Source organism: Ogataea philodendri (genome assembly GCF_020536065.1).
Source record: "Ogataea philodendri strain CBS6075 chromosome Unknown scaffold7, whole genome shotgun sequence".
Lineage (NCBI taxonomy): Eukaryota > Fungi > Ascomycota > Pichiomycetes > Pichiales > Pichiaceae > Ogataea > Ogataea philodendri.
This window is the reverse complement of record NW_025763914.1, coordinates 283,136-304,656: the sequence shown is the minus strand read 5'-3', so window position 1 is coordinate 304,656 and position 21,521 is coordinate 283,136. Positions and strand designations below refer to the sequence as shown.

General features: G+C 52.5%; 20 protein-coding genes across 20 annotated transcripts; 11 read left to right on the top strand and 9 right to left on the bottom strand.

The window, feature by feature from the left end:
• Nucleotides 1–12: 12 nt before the first annotated feature.
• Nucleotides 13–984, top strand: OGAPHI_003006 (uncharacterized protein; the record flags this gene model as incomplete). The annotated part of the gene is made up of 1 exon (XM_046203938.1): nucleotides 13–984. One exon carries the CDS (start codon nucleotides 13–15, stop codon nucleotides 982–984), a length of 972 nt encoding a protein of 323 aa, XP_046062169.1.
• OGAPHI_003004 (uncharacterized protein) lies at nucleotides 499–2,512 on the bottom strand (the record flags this gene model as incomplete). Its single annotated transcript, XM_046203936.1, has 2 exons — nucleotides 499–926; nucleotides 1,006–2,512. The coding sequence occupies 2 exons, from the start codon at nucleotides 2,510–2,512 to the stop codon at nucleotides 499–501; spliced, it is 1,935 nt and encodes a 644-aa protein (XP_046062167.1).
• OGAPHI_003005 (uncharacterized protein) lies at nucleotides 1,473–2,072 on the top strand (the record flags this gene model as incomplete). Its single annotated transcript, XM_046203937.1, has 1 exon — nucleotides 1,473–2,072. The coding sequence occupies one exon, from the start codon at nucleotides 1,473–1,475 to the stop codon at nucleotides 2,070–2,072; it is 600 nt and encodes a 199-aa protein (XP_046062168.1).
• Nucleotides 2,513–2,536: 24 nt separating the features above from the next.
• On the bottom strand, nucleotides 2,537–4,093 carry OGAPHI_003002 (uncharacterized protein; the record flags this gene model as incomplete). The annotated part of the gene is made up of 1 exon (XM_046203934.1): nucleotides 2,537–4,093. One exon carries the CDS (start codon nucleotides 4,091–4,093, stop codon nucleotides 2,537–2,539), a length of 1,557 nt encoding a protein of 518 aa, XP_046062165.1.
• On the top strand, nucleotides 3,057–3,698 carry OGAPHI_003003 (uncharacterized protein; the record flags this gene model as incomplete). Its single annotated transcript, XM_046203935.1, has 1 exon — nucleotides 3,057–3,698. One exon carries the CDS (start codon nucleotides 3,057–3,059, stop codon nucleotides 3,696–3,698), a length of 642 nt encoding a protein of 213 aa, XP_046062166.1.
• A 375-nt stretch (nucleotides 4,094–4,468) lies between the features above and the next one.
• Nucleotides 4,469–5,407, top strand: OGAPHI_003001 (uncharacterized protein; the record flags this gene model as incomplete). Its single annotated transcript, XM_046203933.1, has 1 exon — nucleotides 4,469–5,407. One exon carries the CDS (start codon nucleotides 4,469–4,471, stop codon nucleotides 5,405–5,407), a length of 939 nt encoding a protein of 312 aa, XP_046062164.1.
• Nucleotides 5,408–5,774: 367 nt separating this feature from the next.
• On the bottom strand, nucleotides 5,775–8,474 carry OGAPHI_002999 (uncharacterized protein; the record flags this gene model as incomplete). Its single annotated transcript, XM_046203931.1, has 1 exon — nucleotides 5,775–8,474. The coding sequence occupies one exon, from the start codon at nucleotides 8,472–8,474 to the stop codon at nucleotides 5,775–5,777; it is 2,700 nt and encodes an 899-aa protein (XP_046062162.1).
• OGAPHI_003000 (uncharacterized protein) lies at nucleotides 6,259–6,633 on the top strand (the record flags this gene model as incomplete). Its single annotated transcript, XM_046203932.1, has 1 exon — nucleotides 6,259–6,633. One exon carries the CDS (start codon nucleotides 6,259–6,261, stop codon nucleotides 6,631–6,633), a length of 375 nt encoding a protein of 124 aa, XP_046062163.1.
• On the top strand, nucleotides 7,339–11,017 carry OGAPHI_002997 (uncharacterized protein; the record flags this gene model as incomplete). The annotated part of the gene is made up of 4 exons (XM_046203927.1): nucleotides 7,339–7,646; nucleotides 7,714–7,858; nucleotides 8,659–9,858; nucleotides 10,583–11,017. 4 exons carry the CDS (start codon nucleotides 7,339–7,341, stop codon nucleotides 11,015–11,017), a joined length of 2,088 nt encoding a protein of 695 aa, XP_046062160.1.
• OGAPHI_002998 (uncharacterized protein) lies at nucleotides 8,584–9,897 on the bottom strand (the record flags this gene model as incomplete). Its single annotated transcript, XM_046203930.1, has 1 exon — nucleotides 8,584–9,897. The coding sequence occupies one exon, from the start codon at nucleotides 9,895–9,897 to the stop codon at nucleotides 8,584–8,586; it is 1,314 nt and encodes a 437-aa protein (XP_046062161.1).
• Nucleotides 11,018–11,030: 13 nt separating the features above from the next.
• Nucleotides 11,031–12,218, bottom strand: OGAPHI_002996 (uncharacterized protein; the record flags this gene model as incomplete). The annotated part of the gene is made up of 1 exon (XM_046203926.1): nucleotides 11,031–12,218. One exon carries the CDS (start codon nucleotides 12,216–12,218, stop codon nucleotides 11,031–11,033), a length of 1,188 nt encoding a protein of 395 aa, XP_046062159.1.
• A 143-nt stretch (nucleotides 12,219–12,361) lies between these two features.
• Nucleotides 12,362–14,227, bottom strand: OGAPHI_002995 (uncharacterized protein; the record flags this gene model as incomplete). The annotated part of the gene is made up of 3 exons (XM_046203925.1): nucleotides 12,362–12,591; nucleotides 12,863–13,679; nucleotides 14,147–14,227. The coding sequence occupies 3 exons, from the start codon at nucleotides 14,225–14,227 to the stop codon at nucleotides 12,362–12,364; spliced, it is 1,128 nt and encodes a 375-aa protein (XP_046062158.1).
• OGAPHI_002992 (uncharacterized protein) lies at nucleotides 12,390–16,085 on the top strand (the record flags this gene model as incomplete). Its single annotated transcript, XM_046203922.1, has 1 exon — nucleotides 12,390–16,085. One exon carries the CDS (start codon nucleotides 12,390–12,392, stop codon nucleotides 16,083–16,085), a length of 3,696 nt encoding a protein of 1,231 aa, XP_046062155.1.
• OGAPHI_002994 (uncharacterized protein) lies at nucleotides 14,939–15,151 on the bottom strand (the record flags this gene model as incomplete). The annotated part of the gene is made up of 1 exon (XM_046203924.1): nucleotides 14,939–15,151. The coding sequence occupies one exon, from the start codon at nucleotides 15,149–15,151 to the stop codon at nucleotides 14,939–14,941; it is 213 nt and encodes a 70-aa protein (XP_046062157.1).
• On the bottom strand, nucleotides 15,572–15,808 carry OGAPHI_002993 (uncharacterized protein; the record flags this gene model as incomplete). Its single annotated transcript, XM_046203923.1, has 1 exon — nucleotides 15,572–15,808. The coding sequence occupies one exon, from the start codon at nucleotides 15,806–15,808 to the stop codon at nucleotides 15,572–15,574; it is 237 nt and encodes a 78-aa protein (XP_046062156.1).
• A 12-nt stretch (nucleotides 16,086–16,097) lies between the features above and the next one.
• On the bottom strand, nucleotides 16,098–21,179 carry OGAPHI_002988 (uncharacterized protein; the record flags this gene model as incomplete). The annotated part of the gene is made up of 7 exons (XM_046203918.1): nucleotides 16,098–17,621; nucleotides 17,698–17,846; nucleotides 18,323–18,605; nucleotides 18,685–18,892; nucleotides 19,095–19,610; nucleotides 19,895–20,330; nucleotides 21,095–21,179. 7 exons carry the CDS (start codon nucleotides 21,177–21,179, stop codon nucleotides 16,098–16,100), a joined length of 3,201 nt encoding a protein of 1,066 aa, XP_046062151.1.
• Nucleotides 16,317–17,883, top strand: OGAPHI_002991 (uncharacterized protein; the record flags this gene model as incomplete). The annotated part of the gene is made up of 3 exons (XM_046203921.1): nucleotides 16,317–16,667; nucleotides 16,980–17,573; nucleotides 17,650–17,883. 3 exons carry the CDS (start codon nucleotides 16,317–16,319, stop codon nucleotides 17,881–17,883), a joined length of 1,179 nt encoding a protein of 392 aa, XP_046062154.1.
• On the top strand, nucleotides 18,352–19,047 carry OGAPHI_002990 (uncharacterized protein; the record flags this gene model as incomplete). Its single annotated transcript, XM_046203920.1, has 1 exon — nucleotides 18,352–19,047. One exon carries the CDS (start codon nucleotides 18,352–18,354, stop codon nucleotides 19,045–19,047), a length of 696 nt encoding a protein of 231 aa, XP_046062153.1.
• On the top strand, nucleotides 19,705–20,925 carry OGAPHI_002989 (uncharacterized protein; the record flags this gene model as incomplete). The annotated part of the gene is made up of 1 exon (XM_046203919.1): nucleotides 19,705–20,925. One exon carries the CDS (start codon nucleotides 19,705–19,707, stop codon nucleotides 20,923–20,925), a length of 1,221 nt encoding a protein of 406 aa, XP_046062152.1.
• On the top strand, nucleotides 21,014–21,394 carry OGAPHI_002987 (uncharacterized protein; the record flags this gene model as incomplete). Its single annotated transcript, XM_046203916.1, has 1 exon — nucleotides 21,014–21,394. The coding sequence occupies one exon, from the start codon at nucleotides 21,014–21,016 to the stop codon at nucleotides 21,392–21,394; it is 381 nt and encodes a 126-aa protein (XP_046062150.1).
• Between the last annotated feature and the right edge of the window lie 127 nt (nucleotides 21,395–21,521).

Below are 21,521 nucleotides of genomic sequence, written 5' to 3'. Positions count from 1 at the left end.
CTTGCACCGAGCATGCCCAACAACTCGCTGCTCAAATGTATTGTTTTTGATGCCAATGGCAAGTTCAAAAAGATCTCTTCGGATATCCAGAAGACCCAGCTGATTTTGAAACATGACCTGCTGCCCAGAGACCTGCGAAAGATCGACAAAGGCTCTGACGACATTGTCCCGTCGATTTTGGTCCGGGAACACTCGATTTTGCTCAACATCCTGCACATACGAACTCTTATCAAGGCGGACTCGGTGGTGCTGTTCAACTACGACCAGACGTTTTCGAATGACCAGCTGGTGTCGAATCTGTCGCAGCGGCTGCGCAACGTCACCAACGACAAGTTGCCGTACGAAATACGTGCGTTGGAGACCATTTTCATGAACGTCATGGATAATCTCAACTCCGAGATGAAAGTGCAGGTCACAGTGGTCAACGGGATCCTCAAGGAGCTCGAGGGACACATCGACATGACAAAACTCAAATATCTGCTTTTGGTTTCTAAAAAATTACAACAGTTCCAGCAAAAAGCTACACTGATCAGAGACCTGATCGACGAGACCCTGGCGCACGACGACGATCTTGTCGCGCTGTACCTGACCGACAAAAAGAAGGGTACCTCGCGGGTCACCACCGACCACGAGGAGGTCGAGTTGTTGCTGGAATCGTACTCTTTGCATTGCGACGCAATTGTCCAGACGGTGGAAAACTCCATCTCGGACGTTAAAACCACCGAGGAAATCATCAACATCATCCTGGACTCCAACAGAAACGAGCTCATGCTGCTCGGTCTGCGTTTCAACATCGGTCTGCTCAGTTTCGGCACTTTGCTCTTCGTGGCCGGTGTTTATGGAATGAACCTTGAAAACTTCATCGAGGAGAAAAACTACTGGTTCCCAATAGTTTGCACCTGCTCGCTGCTCACTTGCGGCTGGATCTTCAGAAAATCAATGCACAGACTTGGTCAGCTCACACGCATCCAGATGACCAAATGACCGCTCACCGCCCGCTGGAACCTGTCTTGTCAGGACGGTCCCCACCTTCCTCCTTCTTCTTGTCGATTAAATAATCCTTGACCGCACTCAAACTCGTTTTCTCCGTAGATGCGTACAGGCTGGCATTGTTGCGCTCACCCGAAAACCGCTTGTAGTTCTGGTTCCCGTTCCAATGGTCTCTGTGTGGACCCTGTCTGTGGTCCTGGTAGCCACGGTCTCTGTATCCGTCATGGTAGCCACGGTCTCTATACCCGTTGTATCCGTCCTGGTGGCCTCCTCTATAACTCTGGTCGCGCCAGTCGCGTGGAGCGCCCCATGGCCGTTTCTCGCCTCGCCAGCGGTTCTCGTGCGAAAAGTCCCGCCGCTTGCGTGGAGTTTCGTGGTCTGCCCCGTAATTGGAGTGGTCCAGCGACTTGTTTGGCGGACGTGACATCGAGATCGACCCCACGTTCTCGTTCACACGCTTCTTCTCCTCCTTGAATCGCTTGATGTCCTGCTCGTGGCTCTCCTCGAATTTCGGCAGCTCCTCAGGCAAACATGCCACGGGCTCTATTCTGAAAAAGTCCGACTCCAGCGCCCGCGCAGCGTTGAACCGTTTACGCGGGTCCATCGTGAGCAAGCCCGACAACAGACGCAAACACGCCGGCGTCATAATGGCACCGTACTCGCTCTCCAACGTCCGCTGGTACTCGACATGGAGATTGACTCCGTTTCTGTTGATAAGCTCTGCGTTCGGGAAGACTTCTGGGGTAGGCGATCCCAGCAGCCTGAAAATCATGTCTGCCTGGTCCAGGTCGCTCTTTCCCTCGAGAATCGGCTTTTTCTTGAACATCTCGCCCAAAACACACCCGATCCCCCACATGTCCACGGCGGTGGTGTACTTGCGTTCGCCAAGCAATAGTTCTGGCGGTCGGTACCACCGAGTAACAACCAGTCCTGTGTACTCGACAAGTCCTCCACCGGCTCCCGACGAGGCGTCTTTGGGTGGCGGGCCATGGTACACTCTGGCGAGCCCGAAATCTGCAATCTTGACGACTCCGAACCAGTCGAGCAAAATGTTTGCGGTCTTGATGTCTCTATGCAAATAGTTTTGGTTGTGAATGTAGTTGATTCCTTGGAAAATCTGTTTCATAATACACTTGATCTGCGGGATGGTGAGCCGGACCCGAGGATTGTTCAACAACCCGTTCAAGTCTGAGCTGATGTACGGAGTCACGGTGTAGAAGAACCCCGGTGTTTTTGAGTCTTCTGAGTTCTCGTGGATCATGTCGATCAACTGCAGAACGTTCAAATGACGAAACTGTTTCATGATCGTGATTTCTCGGAACGCCGTGATGGGAAACCCGTCCTTGGAGTCATGGATGATGAGTTTCTTAAGGGCAACAAGTTTCCCGGTACTTTTTTGACGGGCCTTCAAAACCACACCAAAAGTTCCCTGGCCCAACTGTTCAAGCACATCGTACTTGTCCAGCTTGTTCATCCCCACATACCTGCTAGAACGGCCCGGACTAGGAACAGGTTCTGTCATTTATAAACAAGATTTTTTATTCAATTATTTTCCAGCTTCTGCCATATTAGGTGCTGGCAAAAGCTGCATTTTCGCAACGAGCGTGTCTCTGAGCGACACCAGCAGCTCGCGCTCGTCCACTTGGTCGGTTGCTTGGATATCGATGTCCACCGTCTGGACCAGGTCGTTGAGATCGATTTGAAGTTTGGCGGTCAGCTGATCAATGTCCTTCTTTGCTACCAATTTCTCGTCCAGCACCCAAAGAAGAACCAGGTTTGCCGACGCCAGCGTCTCCAACACGGCGTCGTTGTCGGACTCGTCGGCAACCAGACCTCTCCACAGGGCCAGGATCTTCTCCAGACCCGCAAACTCCTTGTGGATCAGCTTGTTTGTCAACCGTATTCTCTCGTCAGACCCAAACGGCAGATACTTGTACAGCTGTGCAACCACGCGCAGAATGTACATGGTGGGGGAGTCTGAGCGGGACACCTTACTGCTGAAACTCTTCATCAGCGGCTTCAGAACACCCATCTGCACAAGCTGTGAGGCAGACTCCTGATCGATCATGGCAGCAGCGACTTTCAGACCGCTGCTCACATGCAGTTTCGAAACAGAGCTGCCAATAAACAGCATTGCCAGGTCCAACCCCTCGTTGTCCACAAACCGACGCCGGTACGAGTCGAACCGGCCAAGATATCCGAGCGTCAGCAAACAGTTCTCAAGGAACTCTGTGGCCTCTGACCCGGAAACTAGCGTCTTGCGGAACTTGGACCAAACCACCATTAAAAGTTCCACCAGGTCTTCGTCCGTGGTGGCCTCAAAATCACGGATCTCCTCCTCCGTCCGACCCACAAGAAGCTCGCTCACATACTCGCTGCAATACTGCGCAACACGGTCCACTTTCGCGGCGCTGGCCCCGGCAACAAGTCCCAGCACACCTGTGTTGAGTTTCTGGCTGTGCAGAAAATCGATCTCTTGGTACTCCACCAACGCAATGGCAAGCCCCAAACACAGCGTGGAGTACTGCTCGTACAATTCGGGCTCCTCGCGCAAATCGTCCAATTGGCCCAAAAACGAACCGAGAACGTCGGCTAACTTGCACTCCACGAAAACCTGCACCAGGGCCTTTTTTCCCTCGTCTCGGTCCTCCTCCACGAGATCCGCCAAGATAATCAAAACCTGTTCGCGAACGTCAATGTTCGGATGACTAGCAGCAAGCCCCACAACCTGCCAAAACACCGGGCTCCCACACAGCTCCTTGTAGCATTGCTGCCAATCAGAAGCCTCTGTAAGCGCAAGGGCCACCTCAGACCAGTCTTTCAGCCCCTGGTACAGCTCGTACTCGCTGTCCATCACCTTGACCGGGTCTCGGGAGTGCTTGTCGTGCATCTCGAGGTTCTGAGACACAAGCCTGCCAAGTCTGGTGACACTATTCTTGACCCATTGTGAGTTGTAATCCACATTTTTCTGTGGCTGAACCGACCGGTCGGCTTCTAGAAACTCCAAAAGCTGCTCGTCGCGCGAGAGTCGCGCACGTTTCGGCACCGGTCCGGCCTCACGCCCACTGCCATCTGGCTGGTCAAACAGCCTGTCAACGTTCATCAAGCGTACACCCGTGCACCGTCTTTTTCTGGGCTACCGTAAACAAGAATCGCAAACCTTAAAAAACAATCTACAGTCTGTCCCCTCCTCGCACCCAGCCCCAAAAGTCACAAATCTTGGCACCATCCCCCACCACCGCGTCTTGGCAGGGCTGCTGTGCACAAACACATCTACAGATGTATATTTAGATCCAAGCGTGCTCCAACCGGGAAAACCCTGGCGTCAAATTCGCTGATTGCTGTACCTGTTGTAATTCTGCATAAAATTGTGTGCAGCATTCATACGGCACCTGGAATTATTCTTATCTTAGAAGGTAGGAAAAATTATTTTCCATTTTTACTTTTCCACAAGAGATTCGATGGTAATAATCACAAGATGCTACGAAGCTTGATCTTTCCCAACAGCGGCGCGTCGTTGTTCCAGCCTATTGTAACGGCATTGGAGACCCTCAAGCCGTGGGCCAGGAGCGTTAGTTCCGCGGATTCGTTGTTTGTGTCTTCCTTTGTTGTTGACGATGAGCTTAAAAACACCAGTTTTGTTCCCTGTGCCGTCGACGAGTTCGAATATGACTTCCAGGACCCAAACCCATTTAACTGGGACCTCCAGGACGTTTTGAAACAACACCATTCCGGAATAACATCCACAAAACAAAAACAACAACCGGCAGAGTCGTACCAGTTCCTGGCAGACCTTGACGATGAATCATCCGACGATGAAGCCTACTACGGCAATGAATACACTCTGGACCACGAACACTTTCTCCATTTCCAACACTCCACACTCGAACCAGCCGCTTCCACGAAAAACCCCGCTCAAACGGACGAATTAGTGTCTTCCGTTCCGTCCCTGGACCACAACAACACCACCCCTTCCAACTCCTCAGGGTCCGCTTCCTCCCCCGCTCGCTCGCCTCCAACCTCCGACTCAGAGCTCGAGTCGTACACGTGTGAGATCTGTCATGCCTCGCTTAAACTTAAGTCCTACCTTACAAGGCACATGAAGAAACACCGCGACATGCTTCCGTACAAGTGTCCGTACCACACGGGCAACAGAGACACTCACAATCCCGCCTACTGGTGCGAACAGTACGGCACCGTGTGCCATCCTACGGGAGGCTTTTCCAGAAGAGACACTTTGAAAATGCACCTACGGGCACGCCATTTCATATACCCAATGGGAACTCGTCTACAGAGCAGAGGCAACACCCCTGGAAGGTGTGGTGGCTGTTTCAAGGAGTTTGCTACTAACACAGAGTGGATGGACGACCATGTTTGCAAGAACCTATGTCCTGCGTTCGTAATGAAGTATACATAGCTTAAACTTTGTGATTTTCGATATTTAGTCGTCTCGGTAAATGGGTGGTTCTGGGTATAGACGGAAGTGGGATTTTTTAGATAAGGTTAAGTCACTTGCGATAACAAATTGCCTGAGCCACCACAACCCAGCTGGCAACACGGCGAATTTGATTGAGTCAGATTTCGGATTTTCTAGCAAAAACAGTCCCCGATCCAATCTCACCCCCCTACTGGTAAACATCATCCACAGAATTTACACCCCTCGGTATTTGCTTTTTTTTTCGCCTGGAAAAGTGCTGCCTTAGACTGGTGTTGCCGAATTCGGCTAATCTATATGTTTGGCGAGTTAATTATGTGTTAATGTACATGTACAGAATTTGAGCACGTCATTCGTCGCGAGGGTTGTTGCACAGCCGCTGGATCAGCTGGTCGGTTGTTGTGCTGGCCAAGGTGACATTTGCAGAGAACCGTGCTGTTGTGGCCAGGAATTTGCTCAGCAGCCGCAATTTATCCAAAAGATAGTTTTTGCGCCATTTTTCCGAGATAAATTCCCCAGTATCTGCATCTGTCTCCCACGATGCAATAGCCTCATCCGCCACAAGCACAGAAACCCTGCACCCGTGCTGTAATTTTTCGATGCGGATCTCGTGTTTAGACAGCAGGAATATTCCGGAGCACAGGATCGGAACTGCTTGGCAGGTACTCACCGTGCAGAACGACGGATACTGCACCCAGGGCTCTGTGGTGGGTTGCACCGACGAAGTGGCCACAACCTTATCGTCTGTGCTGTAGCAGTCCTCCTTGTCGCTTGTAGAAAACGGCCCCACGCTGACGGGCAAGATGGTGTTCATGCTGAGCGACTCAGCACAGATGCCTTCGCCGAGCTGGATCAGCGACGCAATCGCGCACGACGCCTTGAGACACACCACCAGCGACCGCCACAGACGCTCGTCCGTGCTGGACTCGACCTGGTCGGGGAACGGAGACGGGAACTCGTTCATCAGCAGCAGCGGGCTCGGGCTATTAGTGTCGTCTTTTGGGCGGAACGGCAGCAGGGACCAGCAAATGGACGAGTGCAGCGTAATGAGCGACAGGTTGTTGATGAAATTGGACAGCAGCACGTTGCCGTCCACCAGTATGTGGTTGTTTTCCACCGTGTACGGCTTGAACTCGGGCAACGAGGCCATCTTGTTGAGCTGCGAGTCGTACTTGACCACGTTCTCGGGCAACAACGCGTTGCCGTAGATGCTGTCCATGATCTCGTCGAAGAAATAACACGACAAGATGGCCAGCACGGAGTTTGGAATCGTCTCTGTAGACAAATCGTTCACGTTCACCTGCGAAAACGACAACACCTTCTTAAAAGTCTTCTTAAACAGTCGCGGCCACTTGGACGACCGGTAGTACGCCATGTCCTCCATCGGGAACTCCAGCTGTCCGGGGAACTTGAGATACCCCTTGTGCCTGTACGGATATCCAAAGTTGAGTCTGCGGAAAGTTTGGAACTTGTAAACGTTCCAGATAGCTCGTATAGTACATTCGCGGTCGGTGAGCTGTTTTTCGGTTGCAAACTCGAGCATCTCTGCGTACTCGCTGTTTGTCTTTGCTTTGTAAACTTCCAGGTATCCGGCCACCTTGATCAGACTGTAGCAGCGTAGCAGCTGGTCGTCGTCGCCGCTGTCGCAGGTCATTGTCTGGAGCAGCAGTTCTGACCGGATTGACAAGCTCTGGTAGTACTTTTCGCACTGCTGGGCCCAATAATGGTCGTCCAAAAACAGTTTGTTGTCCACCTCGTTCAGGTTCATGTATCGGGCAGCTATGCGGAAGATGATACAGATCATGGCCACGTCTTCGTCCGTGAGCGAGAGACGGTCCACAAACAGCGTCAGGTTCGGCAGCATCTGGTACGCAATATGGACGTACTTGTAGAACAACTGGATCACCGTGTAGATGGTTTTCCAAGGCGGGAGCCCCAGTCGGGCAAGCTCTGGTTCGGTGAACGAGGGTTTCAGAATCAGCGGGGACTCGGACGACGGCTGCGGCGAACCAGAAGCGCTCATGTCGTCGTCGTTGCTGGTTTCATTTTCGTGGTACTGTTTCTGCTTCTTGACCCAGTCCTCGGTGCTAGAAGAGTGTTTTGACGCATTGTCGTCGATCCGCGTCGGGCTCGAGGGGGCCACCGACGACATGGCTGGGCGTTTCAAGCCGCCTGGTCCCGAGAAAGAGCTCGACATGCGGCTCTCGTTGTCGGAGTACGGGTACGGCGAATGCATCCCCGGGGATGGAGGAGGATACGGGAACCCGTAGCCATGGTGGTGGAACCAGTCGTGGTGCATGTGCGGGTGGCGGTGGTGGTGGTGCCGCATTCTGTGGAATCGGTGGTGAGGCAGGAACGCACCAGGGGGCGGAGGAAAACCCAGTGGAGGAGGTGGTGGAGGCAGCCCCAGTCCAGGAGGAGGAGGAGGTGGGAGTAACGTTGGTGCTGGAAGGTGGTGATCGTCGTAGTAGAAGTACGGCTCCTGGTAATACATGGCCTTGGGGTCGCGCTTGTCGTAGCCAAACCCGTGCTTGTCGCCGCGCTTGCCCGACTCCTCGTACCGAGCAAAGGGTGGAGGCAGGTAGTTGGAGCCAGACCCAAACCTGCCCGGACCCGGGTGGTGGCGGTGGCGTCCAAACATGTCTGGATGTGCGTCGGGCGCACCGAAGTTGCCAAACCGCTTGGACGGGTCGAAATGGTGTCGCTTGAAACTGCCCTCGTCGTTGACCGAGGATGAGGTGACCGACTGAGGAGCCGTTCTGGAGTCGGTCGAGTACTCCTTTCTGCGCCGTCCACCACGTCGGCTGGGCACAAACACACACTCTATCCCCGCCTGGACGCAATTCGTGCACTTCTCGTAGCTCTTGTTGTTCCCACTGGCGTCGAGCTGGACTTCTCCGTCACACTTGATTTTCTTCTCTCTGCACGCCAGACAGGCGCGCTTGGCAACGGGCCGCCTTTCCAAATGGTGCTCAAGAAACTTGATCGAGTCCTCCGTCACGGGCTGGGCGCCCGTCGGCGACGTGTCGGACGAACTGTGGTGAGACATCAGGGTTCACCAAATACAAAAACTACAAGAAAAATATCAGAATTGTTTATTTGTGACATCTGTGCACCGGCAACAACAAGAAAAAATAGATACGGCTGAGCAGGGCTGATTAAATCTTGACAGACTTGTGGAAGTCGGCACCGGCGTAGACGGCCTTGTCGCCGAGCTCCTCCTCGATTCTGAGGATCTGGTTCAACTTGGCCAATCTCTCGGATCTGGCTGGAGCACCGGTCTTGATCTGGCCGGTTCTCAAACCAACAGCAATGTCGGCGATGGTGGTGTCCTCGGTCTCACCAGATCTGTGGGACACCATGACACCCCAGCCGGCGGCGTAGGAGTCGGTGGCGGCCTTGATGGACTCGGTCAGAGTACCGATCTGGTTGACCTTGAGCAACAGGGCGTTGGCGGCCTTCTTCTCGATGGCAACCTTGATTCTCTCTGGATTGGTCACGGTCAAGTCGTCTCCAACAATCTGGATCTGGGTCTTGGTGTAGAAGTGGGACCAAGCCTCCCAGTCGTCCTCGGCGAATGGGTCCTCCACAGACACAATTGGGTAGTCCTTGATCAATTGGACGTACAGGTCGGCCAATTGCTCACCGGTGAGCCACTTGGAAGGATCCGAGTCTGGGTTCTTGAAGTCCAAGTCGTACTTTCCGTCGTGGTAGAACTCGGAGGAGGCCGAGTCCAGGGCAATGCCGATCTTGCCGGTGTAGCCAGCAGCCTCAATGGCGTCGACAATGAGGTCCAGGGCCTCTTGTGGAGTGGAGAGGTTTGGAGCAACACCTCCCTCGTCACCGACGTTACCGGCACTTTGGCCGTACTTCTTCTTGGCCAAGGACTTGAGGTGGTGGTAAACTTCAGAACCAATTCTGAGACCCTCGGAGAAGGAAGGAGCACCGGTTGGAACAATCATGAACTCTTGGAAAGCCAAGGAGCCACCGGCGTGCGAACCTCCGTTCAAAACGTTTTGGAAAGGAACAGGCAACACAAATGGCTGTGGAGTCTTGGAGATGTCGCTGATGTGTTGGTACAATGGAACACCCTTGTAGGCAGCGGCGGCCTTGGCAGCAGAAAGAGACACTCCGAGAATGGCATTGGCTCCCAATTTGCCCTTGTTTTTGGTTCCGTCCAGCGAAAGCAAGAACTCGTCGAATTTCTCCTGGTCCAAAACAGAAACCTTGGCCTTAACGACAGCAGGTGCAATGATGTCGTTGACATTGGCAACAGCCTTCAAAACACCCTTACCAAGCCACTTGGACTTGTCACCATCTCTCAATTCCAAGGCCTCGTGGACACCAGTACTGGCTCCAGAAGGAACAATCGAACGGAAAAGTCCCTTATCGGTGGTCAAGTCCACCTCCACAGTTGGGTTTCCTCTGGAGTCGTAAACGTATCTGGCAAAAATCTTAGTCACAGTACTCATTGTATAATCAGTTCTAACAATTGAAAATAAGGAGGAGATATTTGGGTCAGCTTATATATTTTTTTCGATGGATCCGTGACACAGCAAAATTCGGTATGCACCTAAAAGAGCTGCACAGCCGTGAAATCCGGCCGGAAGACGGCCGTGACAGGCCACAATGGGACGGGTCACTCCACAGATATTCTTTTCACCATCTAGGTTACCAGTGACGTGATCGCACCCGTGTTGCTGGCGTGTTTCGCTGTGCCCACCGCAATTCAATACAGACCCCAAACACCTTATTGGCCAATGCTGCCTGCTTCGCTGTCTGTCACACCTCGCACCTCCAGCCAACTGTCGTAACCCTTTCTCCGCGAGCTGGTGATAACTCCGGGATAGGCAAATCCCTCGAGGTTGTGTGGCCACTGGAGACACAATTCATTCCGGAACACGTCCAGCGTGCATGTGGCTGTCGATATCCGCCCGACACAATGGCCTGTCCTGTTCTGTCCGTTGTGTCGACCGGTTCTGTCGACGCGACTGTCGACGGCAGCACCGCACCTTTTGGGAGTAATTAATTTTGCCCCTACAGTTACTTAAATTGTTTGCTTATTTGATGCTTTTCCCATTCTCCCTCTTTTTGCTCCTGTCGTTGGTGAACGGCCTTTCGCTCTTTCCGCTCGCACTTCCGGGCCAGGACACCAAGCCTGTTCCGGGCGATTCTCCGTTGCTGTTGTGCGAGGCCTCCAATAGACAACTTCTGACCCTCTCCCATGTGGACCTATCGCCAAACCCTCCTGTCCGCGGCAACAACTTGACTATTGTTGCCAGAGGAGCTCTGTCCACAGAAATCACCGATGGCGCTTACGTCGAGGTCGACGTTTCCTACGGATACATCAAGTTGCTGCATCAGACTTACGATATTTGCGAAGAGCTGCCTAACGTGGACATGGAGTGTCCTTTGGAGAAGGGCTACTACGACTTAGTCAAGGAGGTGGAGATCCCCAACGAGGTGCCACCTGGAAAATACACCGTTGTGGCCAAAGCATACACAGCAGAAGACGAACTGATCACATGCCTCACTGGTACGGCAGAGTTCCCGCCCTACGGCGTGAAACAGGCTATTGAATGGATTTGGTGATTACATATGCTAACTAATTACCGGGGTTCTGCAAAAGAGTGGTGCGCTCGGTGCCCTCGTGGTTCGGAGCAGCGTTGATATCGGCGTTTCCAAGCGCAATATCCTCCAGATAGATTCTCTCGATGGCGATCCGTTTCTTGAGGTGTTTGATTTGGTACCGCACAGGGAACCACGGCAGATATCCCTTGGTTATGCGTGCTTCTCTGTTTTTCAGCAGAACAATCACAAAGCCCCAAAATAAAATGTACGACCACACCGATCCGTAGGTTGCGGAGTTTGTCCATCCAAACAGCGCATTGAGTAGCATCCATCCGCCGTCGGTCAGTCCGTTACAACAGTTGACGTGCCACACCGACTTGGAGATGTCGTACGAACCCGGCCCGCTACCTGTTTCCGAGGTGTCCTGGCCGCATTTTTGCACAAACTGCTCCAGCTCCAAGAACCACACTCCTCTGGACATGAGTCCCGCGGCAACCAGGTACAGGAAACACGTGGCGAGCACAAGGAAGAACTGCAACGACATTCTGTTTCCGCCCTTGTACAACACGTAGCCGATCAAGGTTCCAGAAATTGCTCCTGTGATGATAGCCAAAGGGAATGACGACACTGGCTGGTTGATTCCAATTCCACCAACAAACACAACGGCCTCGAGTCCCTCACGAAGCGTGGTCACAAACGGTAACAGTCCCAGTGCGTATTTTCTGGCGAATCTCCGAAGTTTGGTTCGCACCTTGACTGCTCTTGTTATGGTGTCGGCCATTGGATCGTCACGAACGTCGGCCTCGATCTGCGTGTCGGTGTTGTTTTCGCTCAACGCTGCTCCCAGCTTCCATTTCCACTTGGTTTGCAGTTGGTTGACTCTCAAAAGGGCCATACCCATGACCGCGATCAGGATCGCACTGATGATACTAAACACGCCTTCCCAAACACGTTCAGCTTTGGACCAGACGTCGCTTCCCAACAGATAGAACACGGCAATGAAAATCGCTCCCAGGCACAAGCAGATCGCGAGCCCGGAAATCGCGCCGACCCACACCTGCAAAACGAGTCCCCGATACAAAGCAGAGGGAGTGGAGTTTTTCGCCTCCGTGGCAAAATTCTGTTTCAAAAACGACAGAAGCACGGACACAATGATGGCCGACTCCAGCGTCTCCCTCAAAATGATAAAGAAGATCTGAACGGAAAAATAATCCTCCCACATGAAAACAAAAGCTATTCTCCGATAAATTCAAGGAGAAATAAAAACCCGTTGACAAAAATATTTGATATTTTTCGCTGCGCCGATCGACTCCCGACCGTCCCGCTAGGTGTTATCAAAGGGGCAAAACATTTTTAGAATAACTTTTAACAGACAGGTTGTAATCTTTTCGAGATGGCAGTGTTGAGTAGAAAAACGGCCAGATCCAAGACCGCGGGAGCCGCGCCTCCGGCCAAGAAGAGCGGGGCTCCGGTGAAAAAGGCCCAGTTTGACTCGCACAAGAAGAAAGAGGTGGGTGTGAGCGATTTGACCCTCTTGTCCACCATTAGTGACCAGAGCATCAACGACAACCTGGAAAAGCGGTTCCATAACGGTACTATCTACACCTACATTGGTCATGTGTTAATCTCGGTTAATCCGTTCAGAGACCTGGGTATCTACACCGACGACGTGCTCAATTCGTACAAAAACAAGAACAGACTAGAGGTTCCTCCGCATGTTTTCGCAATTGCCGAAAGCATGTACTACAACATGCGGGCATACAACGAGAATCAGTGTGTAATCATCTCGGGAGAGTCTGGAGCAGGAAAGACCGAAGCTGCAAAGAGAATCATGCAATATATTGCAGCTGTTTCCGGGGCTTATACAACGGCCTCCCATATTCAACGAATTAAAGACATGGTGTTGGCCACCAACCCATTGTTGGAGTCGTTTGGATGTGCAAAGACTCTTAGAAATAACAACTCGTCCAGACACGGAAAGTATCTCGAGATTCAGTTCAACAAGTCGTTCGAGCCAGTCAGTGCAAATATCACCAATTATCTGTTGGAAAAACAAAGAGTGGTGGGCCAGATTAAAAATGAGAGAAACTTCCATATCTTTTACCAGTTCACCAAAGGTGCAAGCGACAGCTATAGACAAACGTTCGGTGTCCAAAAGCCGGAACAATACATTTACACCAGTGCCTCGGGATGTACATCTGTCGACTCCATCGACGACCTGAAAGACTACAAAGACACTCTGGCTTCGATGGCCACCATTGGACTCAGTCAGGACGAACAGGACCAGGTGTTCAGAATCCTGGCTGCCATCTTGTGGACCGGTAATATCACATTTGTTGAGGACGCCGAAGGAAACTCCCAAGTTAGAGACACAGGAGTCACGGATTTCGTGGCATACCTGTTGCAAGTTGACTCTCAGCTGCTCGTCAAGTCCATCACTGAGAGAACCATGGAGACATCGCACGGAATGAGAAGAGGATCCGTGTACCATGTTCCATTGAACCCCGTTCAAGCCACAGCCGTCAGAGATGCCATGGCGAAAGGTCTGTACAACAACCTGTTCGACTGGATTGTCGACAGAGTCAACAAGTCGTTCCAGAGCTTGAACCTTGAGACCCACAAATCCATTGGTATTCTCGATATCTACGGATTTGAGATCTTTGATCACAACTCTTTCGAACAGCTGTGTATCAACTACGTGAACGAAAAATTGCAACAGATTTTCATCCAATTGACATTGAAGTCTGAGCAGGACGAGTATGTCCGCGAGAAGATCCAATGGACGCCTATCAACTACTTCAACAACAAGATCGTGTGTGATTTGATCGAGTCGAAACGTCCTCCAGGTATCTTTGCTGCGTTAAACGATGCCTGTGCCACTGCACATGCCGACTCATCTGCTGCCGACCAGTCGTTCTCTCAACGGCTGAACCTGGTTTCCTCTAACCCGCACTTTGAGCTGCGTTCTGCCAAGTTTGTGATCAAGCACTATGCCGGAGACGTCACCTACGACGTGCACGCCATGACGGACAAAAACAAAGATCAGATGTTGAGAGACCTTCTTGAATTGATCAACACCTCTCAAAACGCATTTATCCAAACTATATTCCCCGAGAAGGTGGACACTTCGTCGAAAAGAAGACCGCCTACCGCCGGTGACAAAATCAAGACCAGTGCCAATTTGTTGGTTGACACGCTCTCGCAGGCACAGCCATCGTACATTAGAACCATCAAGCCAAATCAAAACAGATCTCCATCCGAATACGACACAAAAGCCGTTTTGCACCAAGTTAAGTATCTTGGATTGCAAGAGAACGTTCGGATTAGAAGAGCTGGTTTTGCTTATAGACAGACGTTTGAGAAGTTTGTGGAGAGATTCTACCTACTTTCGATAAAAACTTCCTATGCCGGTGAATACATTTGGGACGGAGATGCCAAGACTGCCACCACCTTGATTCTGCAGGATACTGGCATTGCGCAGTCCGAATGGCAATTGGGTGTCACCAAGGTTTTCATCAAGAAGCCAGAAACATTATTTTCCTTGGAGGAGATGAGAGAGAACTACTGGGCTAACAAGGCCAAGGTTATCCAGAGAGCTTGCAGAAGATACCTCAAGAGAAGAGAAAATGCTGCCAAGTTTGTCCAAAAGATGTGGAGAGAGAGAGTTGGTGGAAACGTTTACGAACAGCTCAGAGATTACGGTACGTCTTTAGTTGTCAACAAGAAGGAGAGAAGAGCTCTTTCCTTGCTTGGTTCGAGAGCGTACATGGGAGATTACCTTGGTTGCAACGATAAGACTGGAGGATTTGGAAAGTTCTTGATGCAATCCGTTGGACTTTCTGAGCACGTTGTTTTCTCTTCCAGAGGCCAAATTCTTCACTCCAAGTTTGGTAGATCTTCTCAACGGTTGAACAGAATTTATATTCTTACGAGATCCACCTTTTATGTGATTGCGGAGGAACTGGTGAACAGAAAGGTGTCGTATCTCGTGGAGTCCAAGGTTGGTGTCTCTTCGATTGGCAAGGTTGCGCTTTCGCAGTACCAGGACGATTGGGTTGCGTTGAACCTGAACTCGGCCACACAGCCAGATTTATTTATCAACACCATGTTCAAGACGGAACTGGTGACGCAGCTCAAGACTTTGAACAAGTCCATTGGCGTTGTTATTGGGCCGACCGTCACCTACAACAAGAAGCCAGGCAAGCCCCACGTTGTCAAGTTCCAGGCCGACAGCACTGCTGCAAGAAACGGAGATTCGTACAAGTCGGGAACGGTCAAGGTTGCTGCTGGACTGCCTTCGTCGAGCAGGTCCAGACAGAAGCCTAAAGGCCGATCTATTTTGACCAATGCGAATGCAATCGCGAACTACAAACGGTCGGTTGCAAACACAACGTCTGTTGCGCAGGTTTCGAGCCAGGCTTCTGCGGCCGCGGCAGCAGCGTACCACCCTGGTGCCAAGCCGCCAGTCAACCGGAAACCAGTCAACCGCAAGCCTGCTCCTGTTCCTGCGGTGAACAAGCCCAAGCCTGCTCCGCCTCAGAGTCGCCAAGCCAAGCCAGAGCCTGTTGCTGTTGCTCAGCCCGTGGCCGCTGCGCAGGTGCCTCCGCCTCCGCCGCCTCCACCTCCTGCTGCGGCCAAGCCGAAATGGCCAACGTTCAAGGCCGCGTACGACTTCCCTGGCTCCGGGTCGGCCTCAGAGTTCCCGGTCACCAAGGACACGATCATGTACATTTTACAGGACCAGGGAGCCGGGTGGTCGTTGGCCAAGTCGCTGGACGAGACCAGAGAGGGCTGGGTGCCTACGGCGTACATTGTTGCGTGCGATCCCCCTGCAAGTCTGACGAACGGGTCTGCCACGAACGGGTCTGCTAAGACCGTTCCTGCTGCACCTGCTGCCAACGGCACTGCCACGACAGCCAACGGCAGTTCTGCGTTCGCTACAAACGGGCTGGCCGGTGGTCTGGCAGCAGCTTTGAAAGAGAAACAGCAGGAAGACCACAGTTTGGCAGGCGGCCTTGCTGCTGCTATCAGACAAAAAGCGCGTCGCGACAGCGACGACGAAGAAGACGATGACGATGACGATTGGTGATATATACTTTTGTTATTCTAGTTGTTTGGACAGTTCTATGGCCCGTTGTAGTTCTTCGTCCTCGGAGTCGACGTTGGCGGTGCTGTTGTTGAGCGACATGCTGAGCGCGAGAGCCATTTGGAGCTCTTCGTCAGAGTCCTCGAGCTGGCTGCCGTTGTACTTGTCGATCCGCGAGAGTGTTTCGACGTGCTCGTCCTGGTCGAACTCGTAGTCCTTGATGGCCTCCTTGAGATGGTTGTTGCTGTACTTGCGTTCCTTGAAGTTCTTTTTCTTGCGCTTGGACTCAAGGTCTTTGTAGAAGTCGCCAAATTTGAAGAAGTGCACCACAGACCCGTACGAGATGATCCCGGCAGAAAGGTTCTGGTGGAGCGTGATGTTGAAGATGCCCAGCAGCTGGTTGCCCATGAGCTGGAGCAGTTTCGTGTTGGGTTTCACGGCGATCTTGCGGAAAAACTCGCCCGTGTTCACGTCGTAGAGCTCCACCTTGCCGTTGTACGAGCCGACGGCCAGCACGAGCGAGTTGACCGCGACCTCCGACAGCGCGGGCAGGTCGAAGTTGGCGTTGGTGTGCACCACGCGCTGGTAGTCGTCGTCCTCGAACGCGAGTTTCGGCACAAACTCCAGCAGCGGCCGGATCTCGTACTCGTACGAGCGCACGTTCACCACGAGCACTTTGCCCGACCGCAGCAGCAGCGCGAGCAGCAGCGGGTCCGACCCGACCAGGTCGACGTCGCGTTTCGTCGTCGCGACGGAGTTCTGCTCGAGGCTCGCGCGGTAGATCGGCTCCACCGTGGACAGTCGGCGAACGAGCCGGTCGCGGTACGAAACGATCTCCAGCCGGTTCTCGTCAATCAGAATCACGTTGCAGTCGCCGTAGTCCACGTACACTTTCAGCGACACCAGGTGGTTCGGGTCCAGGTCCAGCGAAACGTCCAGCTTGTCGACCTGCGGCGTGCTTTCGAAGACACTAAACAGATTGCGGATGATGTAGATTGCTCCGTCACCGTCCAGAACAACCACCACGTCTTTGTAATTCGACTTGATCTTGGCAATCGACCCGTCGCAAACATGACAAACCGCCGTCTGAACGCCTTTCTTCACGTCCCAGCCCACAAGGTTGCCGTTCTCGTCTCCAGTAAGAGCCCCGATCTTGCCCTCCTTGCCAAGCTCGGAAACGTTCACATGAACGCTCGTGACCATCCCACGATGGCCCGTGCCACGGTACTCCTTCACGCCCGGCAGCAGGATGTTCTTGTGGTTCACCAGCGACCCGTAAACCTTGCTGTCCCAGCGGCCAAACACGATGCTGTGCTGGCCCAGGGCGTACGCGGTGGTGCCGCTTGGAATCGTCGAGTGCTGTGTGTCCACGTTCGCGCCGTTGTTGAGGTTGCACGTGACAAGGTTTCCTGTGTTCTTGTTGAGCGAAAGAAGCCGGCTGGTGTGGAAATCGCATTGGATGTCCGTTGTGTAGAACAGATCTTCGAGATTGTAGATGTTGTGCACGCCCTTGCCCTTTTTCCAGTTTTTCACCAAAGTCTCGCGCTCAATCAGCTCCGTCCGCCAGAGCCGCGAGCGCGCCACGCTGGAAAACACCTCCCCCACGTTGTCAAACCTCTGTCTGAAAATTTGCATCCACATCGAGTTGTCCTTCGACAGCCGGTACCAGGTCTTGCACACGAGGGAGAGGTTCTTGAGCGAGCTCGGGTCCAGAAACCGAAACACCACCATCAGCAGCTCGAGCGGTAACGGCGAGCCCGTGCGCTCGTCGCCGGTGTCCGCGCTGTTGCCCACCTCGTAAAGCATAATAAATAATATAAATTGCACGTTACGTAATATTACTGCTGCACGGCTGCAACCTGCGGGGCAGCGTCCGCGTGTCCTCTGGTCCTATTGTGACCTATTGGGACCCACTGGGACCTTTTGCGGCCAAACGCGAGTCTGCCAAGCATTGCCGGGGAAATGCAGAGCCATTTTGTGCCCCTGAACTTACTCCGTGCTGACTAACCAGATCCCATATCTAGGGTCCTCGGGCTCAATAGGGCTTAGAAGACGTCTGACCCATTTGTGGCCATGTAAAAAAGACTAAAGCCGTGTCGTCATTTTCATATTGCCGACTCATGACCCCCATTGGTTCCCCTGATTTGGTCAAGACGCACAGTCCTATTGTTAAAAATTTGTGGGCCTGGTTGTGGCATCCGTTTTTGGCCACCACCACTCAGATCGCTGGCTATAAATACTCCACAACCTGCTCCCCTGACCCTGCAAAATGAAGTTCTCCTCCAACCTTGTCTCTCTGCTAGCCGCCGCCAGCGTCGCCGTTGCAGAAACCACCGACGCTTCCCTCATCTCCAGTCTCATTGGAGAATTCGAAAAAAACCCTGCTGCCACGGGAGCTGCACTGGACGCAGTCATTGACCTCGCCCAGGCACTCGAGATCGACGCCCTGGCATACCCAGACCAGTACACCTCGTATGTTTCCCAGTTGGAAGCCTTGACGGCCATCGTCGACGACGAAGACCTCTCACAGGTCCCGGTTGCAATTGCAGCCATCACAGCCCTGCCGTTTGCTGACAGACTGTACCAGGAGGCCGCTGCGTACGCAACTAACACCGGCTCCGAATTCTCGGTCAGCCTCACCGGATCCTACTCCACCGACAACATCAACTGGTCCACCTTCTGGGACGATGGATACTCTGCTACCGAGTCCGGTGTCGACGTCTATGCCACCGAGTCTGGCATCTCGCAGGGCCTGGAGTCGGATATTTCCGATGCCAGCGCAGTCGCCGCCTCGAGCGCCAAGACCTCGTCTGCTGGCTCCTCGTCGGGCTCTTCTTCCGACTCTGCCTCCTCTGCCTCCAGCTCCGAGGCCAGCTCCAGCTCCTCCGCACAGGCTGCCTCCTTCGGAGTGTACCTCTACTCTGGTGTCTTCTCTGCCGCAGGCCTGGCTTTGCTGATGATCTAGTTGTACCGTCCAATACACGTTTATTTTATTAGTGCAGTAGCAGCTACTTCTTGGCAATCTCCCAAACAATTTCCGTCACGCTCACCTCTTCGCCCGCGTTATCGTCGTAGTCGTACCACTCGCCTTCACTCAAGTCGACCTCCTGGAACTTGGTTCCCTGCTCGCTTTGGCACTCAAAATGGCCAACAGGAACAAACTCCACCAAATCCACACCCCGTGCCTCAATGTCCAGAAAAACCGCACGGGGGGTTTCTGGTGTGATCCCCGTGTACTTCTTCGGCAGCGAAATCTCCACGTTCGAGTGCTTTCCGCAAAAGTTGCACTTGAACACAAAATTGGCCTCCCCGCGACTGCCCTGGATCTCGTGCTTCTCAAACAGATTGATGCTCACGTCCTTGTCGTGCTTTTCGCGGCACCCTGTGCACTGGATCCGGAACGTATACTCAAAAGGCGGGGTCTCCGCCGGCTTCAACCCCGTCACCCCGCTAACAACAGCAGATCCGTACAAATGCAAAACCATTAAATTGTCAATTTTCAGGCTCTTTTCCTGAAATATTTCAAAGCTCCACCCACACCCGTGCACCGCAAACTTTTGTAATGGGACCACTGCAAAAAATGTACACACCAATTATAAATTTTTTATTGGATAATCTACAAATGTTTGGCCGTTCAGGATTCAGGGCGTTTAAATCGCCCAACTGGCGGTTCGGACAGTTCTACACGCCGCGGTGGATCCATCTGGCCGCCAAACGGCCCACCCCGCGCAAATTCGCCGGCCCTGGATGGTCAGTGTTTCAAGACCTCCAGCTGGTGTCGTTTGGGTCCCATTTGATATTCTTCATGTTACTGCCTCCGATCATCCAGGAATACACCACACGCATCGACGTTCGTCGCGACGAACTGCCTCCCGAAGTTTCGCTCGCCGAGTACGACTCGCTCGTCAGTTACATGAAACACCAACGTCCAATGGAGCGAATCAGTTTCTTGCAGCCAGGACTGCTCGCCAACATCAAGCCACAGCCGCTGTCGATTGCGCAGCAGATCGAATTGCCCGTGCCTTCCACTCCCGACGAGCTCACCGACTGTATTGGAGTTCCTGTGTATTTGGACCATTGCAACCTTGCCGTGCCTAAAGAGACAGAAGAGCTTCCCTCGTTGCTGAGTCGCGCGTTCGACAACAGAGACTCGTCGTCCGTGGGCAGAAGCACGGTTTACAAGATGCAGCCGTACTCTGTCGGCCATCGCAGCGACGTGGCCAACATAAATCGACAGCTGGACACGAACTACAACGACCTGGTCAATTCGAAACAAAACAAAGAACAGTACGTGCAACAGCTCGTGCGCATAGTGGACGAGTTTGTCTCGCACACGCGAGACTACGAAACAGAGTCGAACCAGGTGTTTAAGGCTGTGTTTACTCAGTTGTACGACTTGGAGCTGTACTCACTAGCACAAGTTCTGTTGGAGACGATGGTGGCCACACCCGTGGACAAGAAACAGCGGGCGCTGAAACGAGCCCGAAAAAACCATCTAGCAATGACCAAGAAGTTCCTAAAGTCCAAGGCCGGAGGAGTGCGTGTTTCTCGGGAAAAAGCAGAGATGAAACAGAAACTAAGCAAGCATAGTCTGGAGATGTACAACCACGGCTGGGTGAAAAGTGTTGTTGGTGACTCTGGTGTGTTTGAACGGGTGGTGAACCTATGGTGTCGTCTGGAAACCGATCCAGGGTCTGTGCTACAGAGTTTCATGGACCTATTGCACAAGCACGAGTCAGGCACCGCGGAACTGGCCCAACTCTACAAAGTTCTTGTCAAGGCGGGTCGGGTTGATCTGGCAAGACAGTTGGCACAGAAATCTCCCCAAGAGACGTTAGCATAGATAATCTATAGATTAGTACAAGCGAGGAAAAAAAAATAATGAAAAATTAATTAAACTTCAAGATATCAGCACTTTTCGATAAAACGGCATGAAATTCCTGACAACGAACTTTGTGAAGTGCGCAGTGAAGGCGTGCGACGCTAGCGATGCGTCGTTTCCTCTGAAATACGACGAGTGCGAGCTGGAACTACAGGAACACGAGTACAACCAGGAGTTTCTGATCTCGATGGTGGACAGATTGGACTGGAACGCATTGGTGCGAGTGGCTGCCGATCTGGGCAACACTGCTTTGCCGGTCACGAAACCGGAAAACTTGGTGGAAAACGAGCAGATGCTCAAGGATTTACATAGCCTGTTGCTGGAAACACAGATAACCAACGGCAAGATGACCTGCAAAAACTGTGGGCACATCTACTACATCAAAGACTCGATCGCCAACTTCCTACTGCCTCCTCACCTGGCCAACTAAGGCAGTATCTTATATAGAGAGCCAGTGTATAATGTACCTTAAAGTGGAGTTTTTTTTTGAACTAGAAAAAAAAAACAACTTGATTGCCAAGCCCCATCCTTTTCCTCCCACTGGATCTAATTGCGGG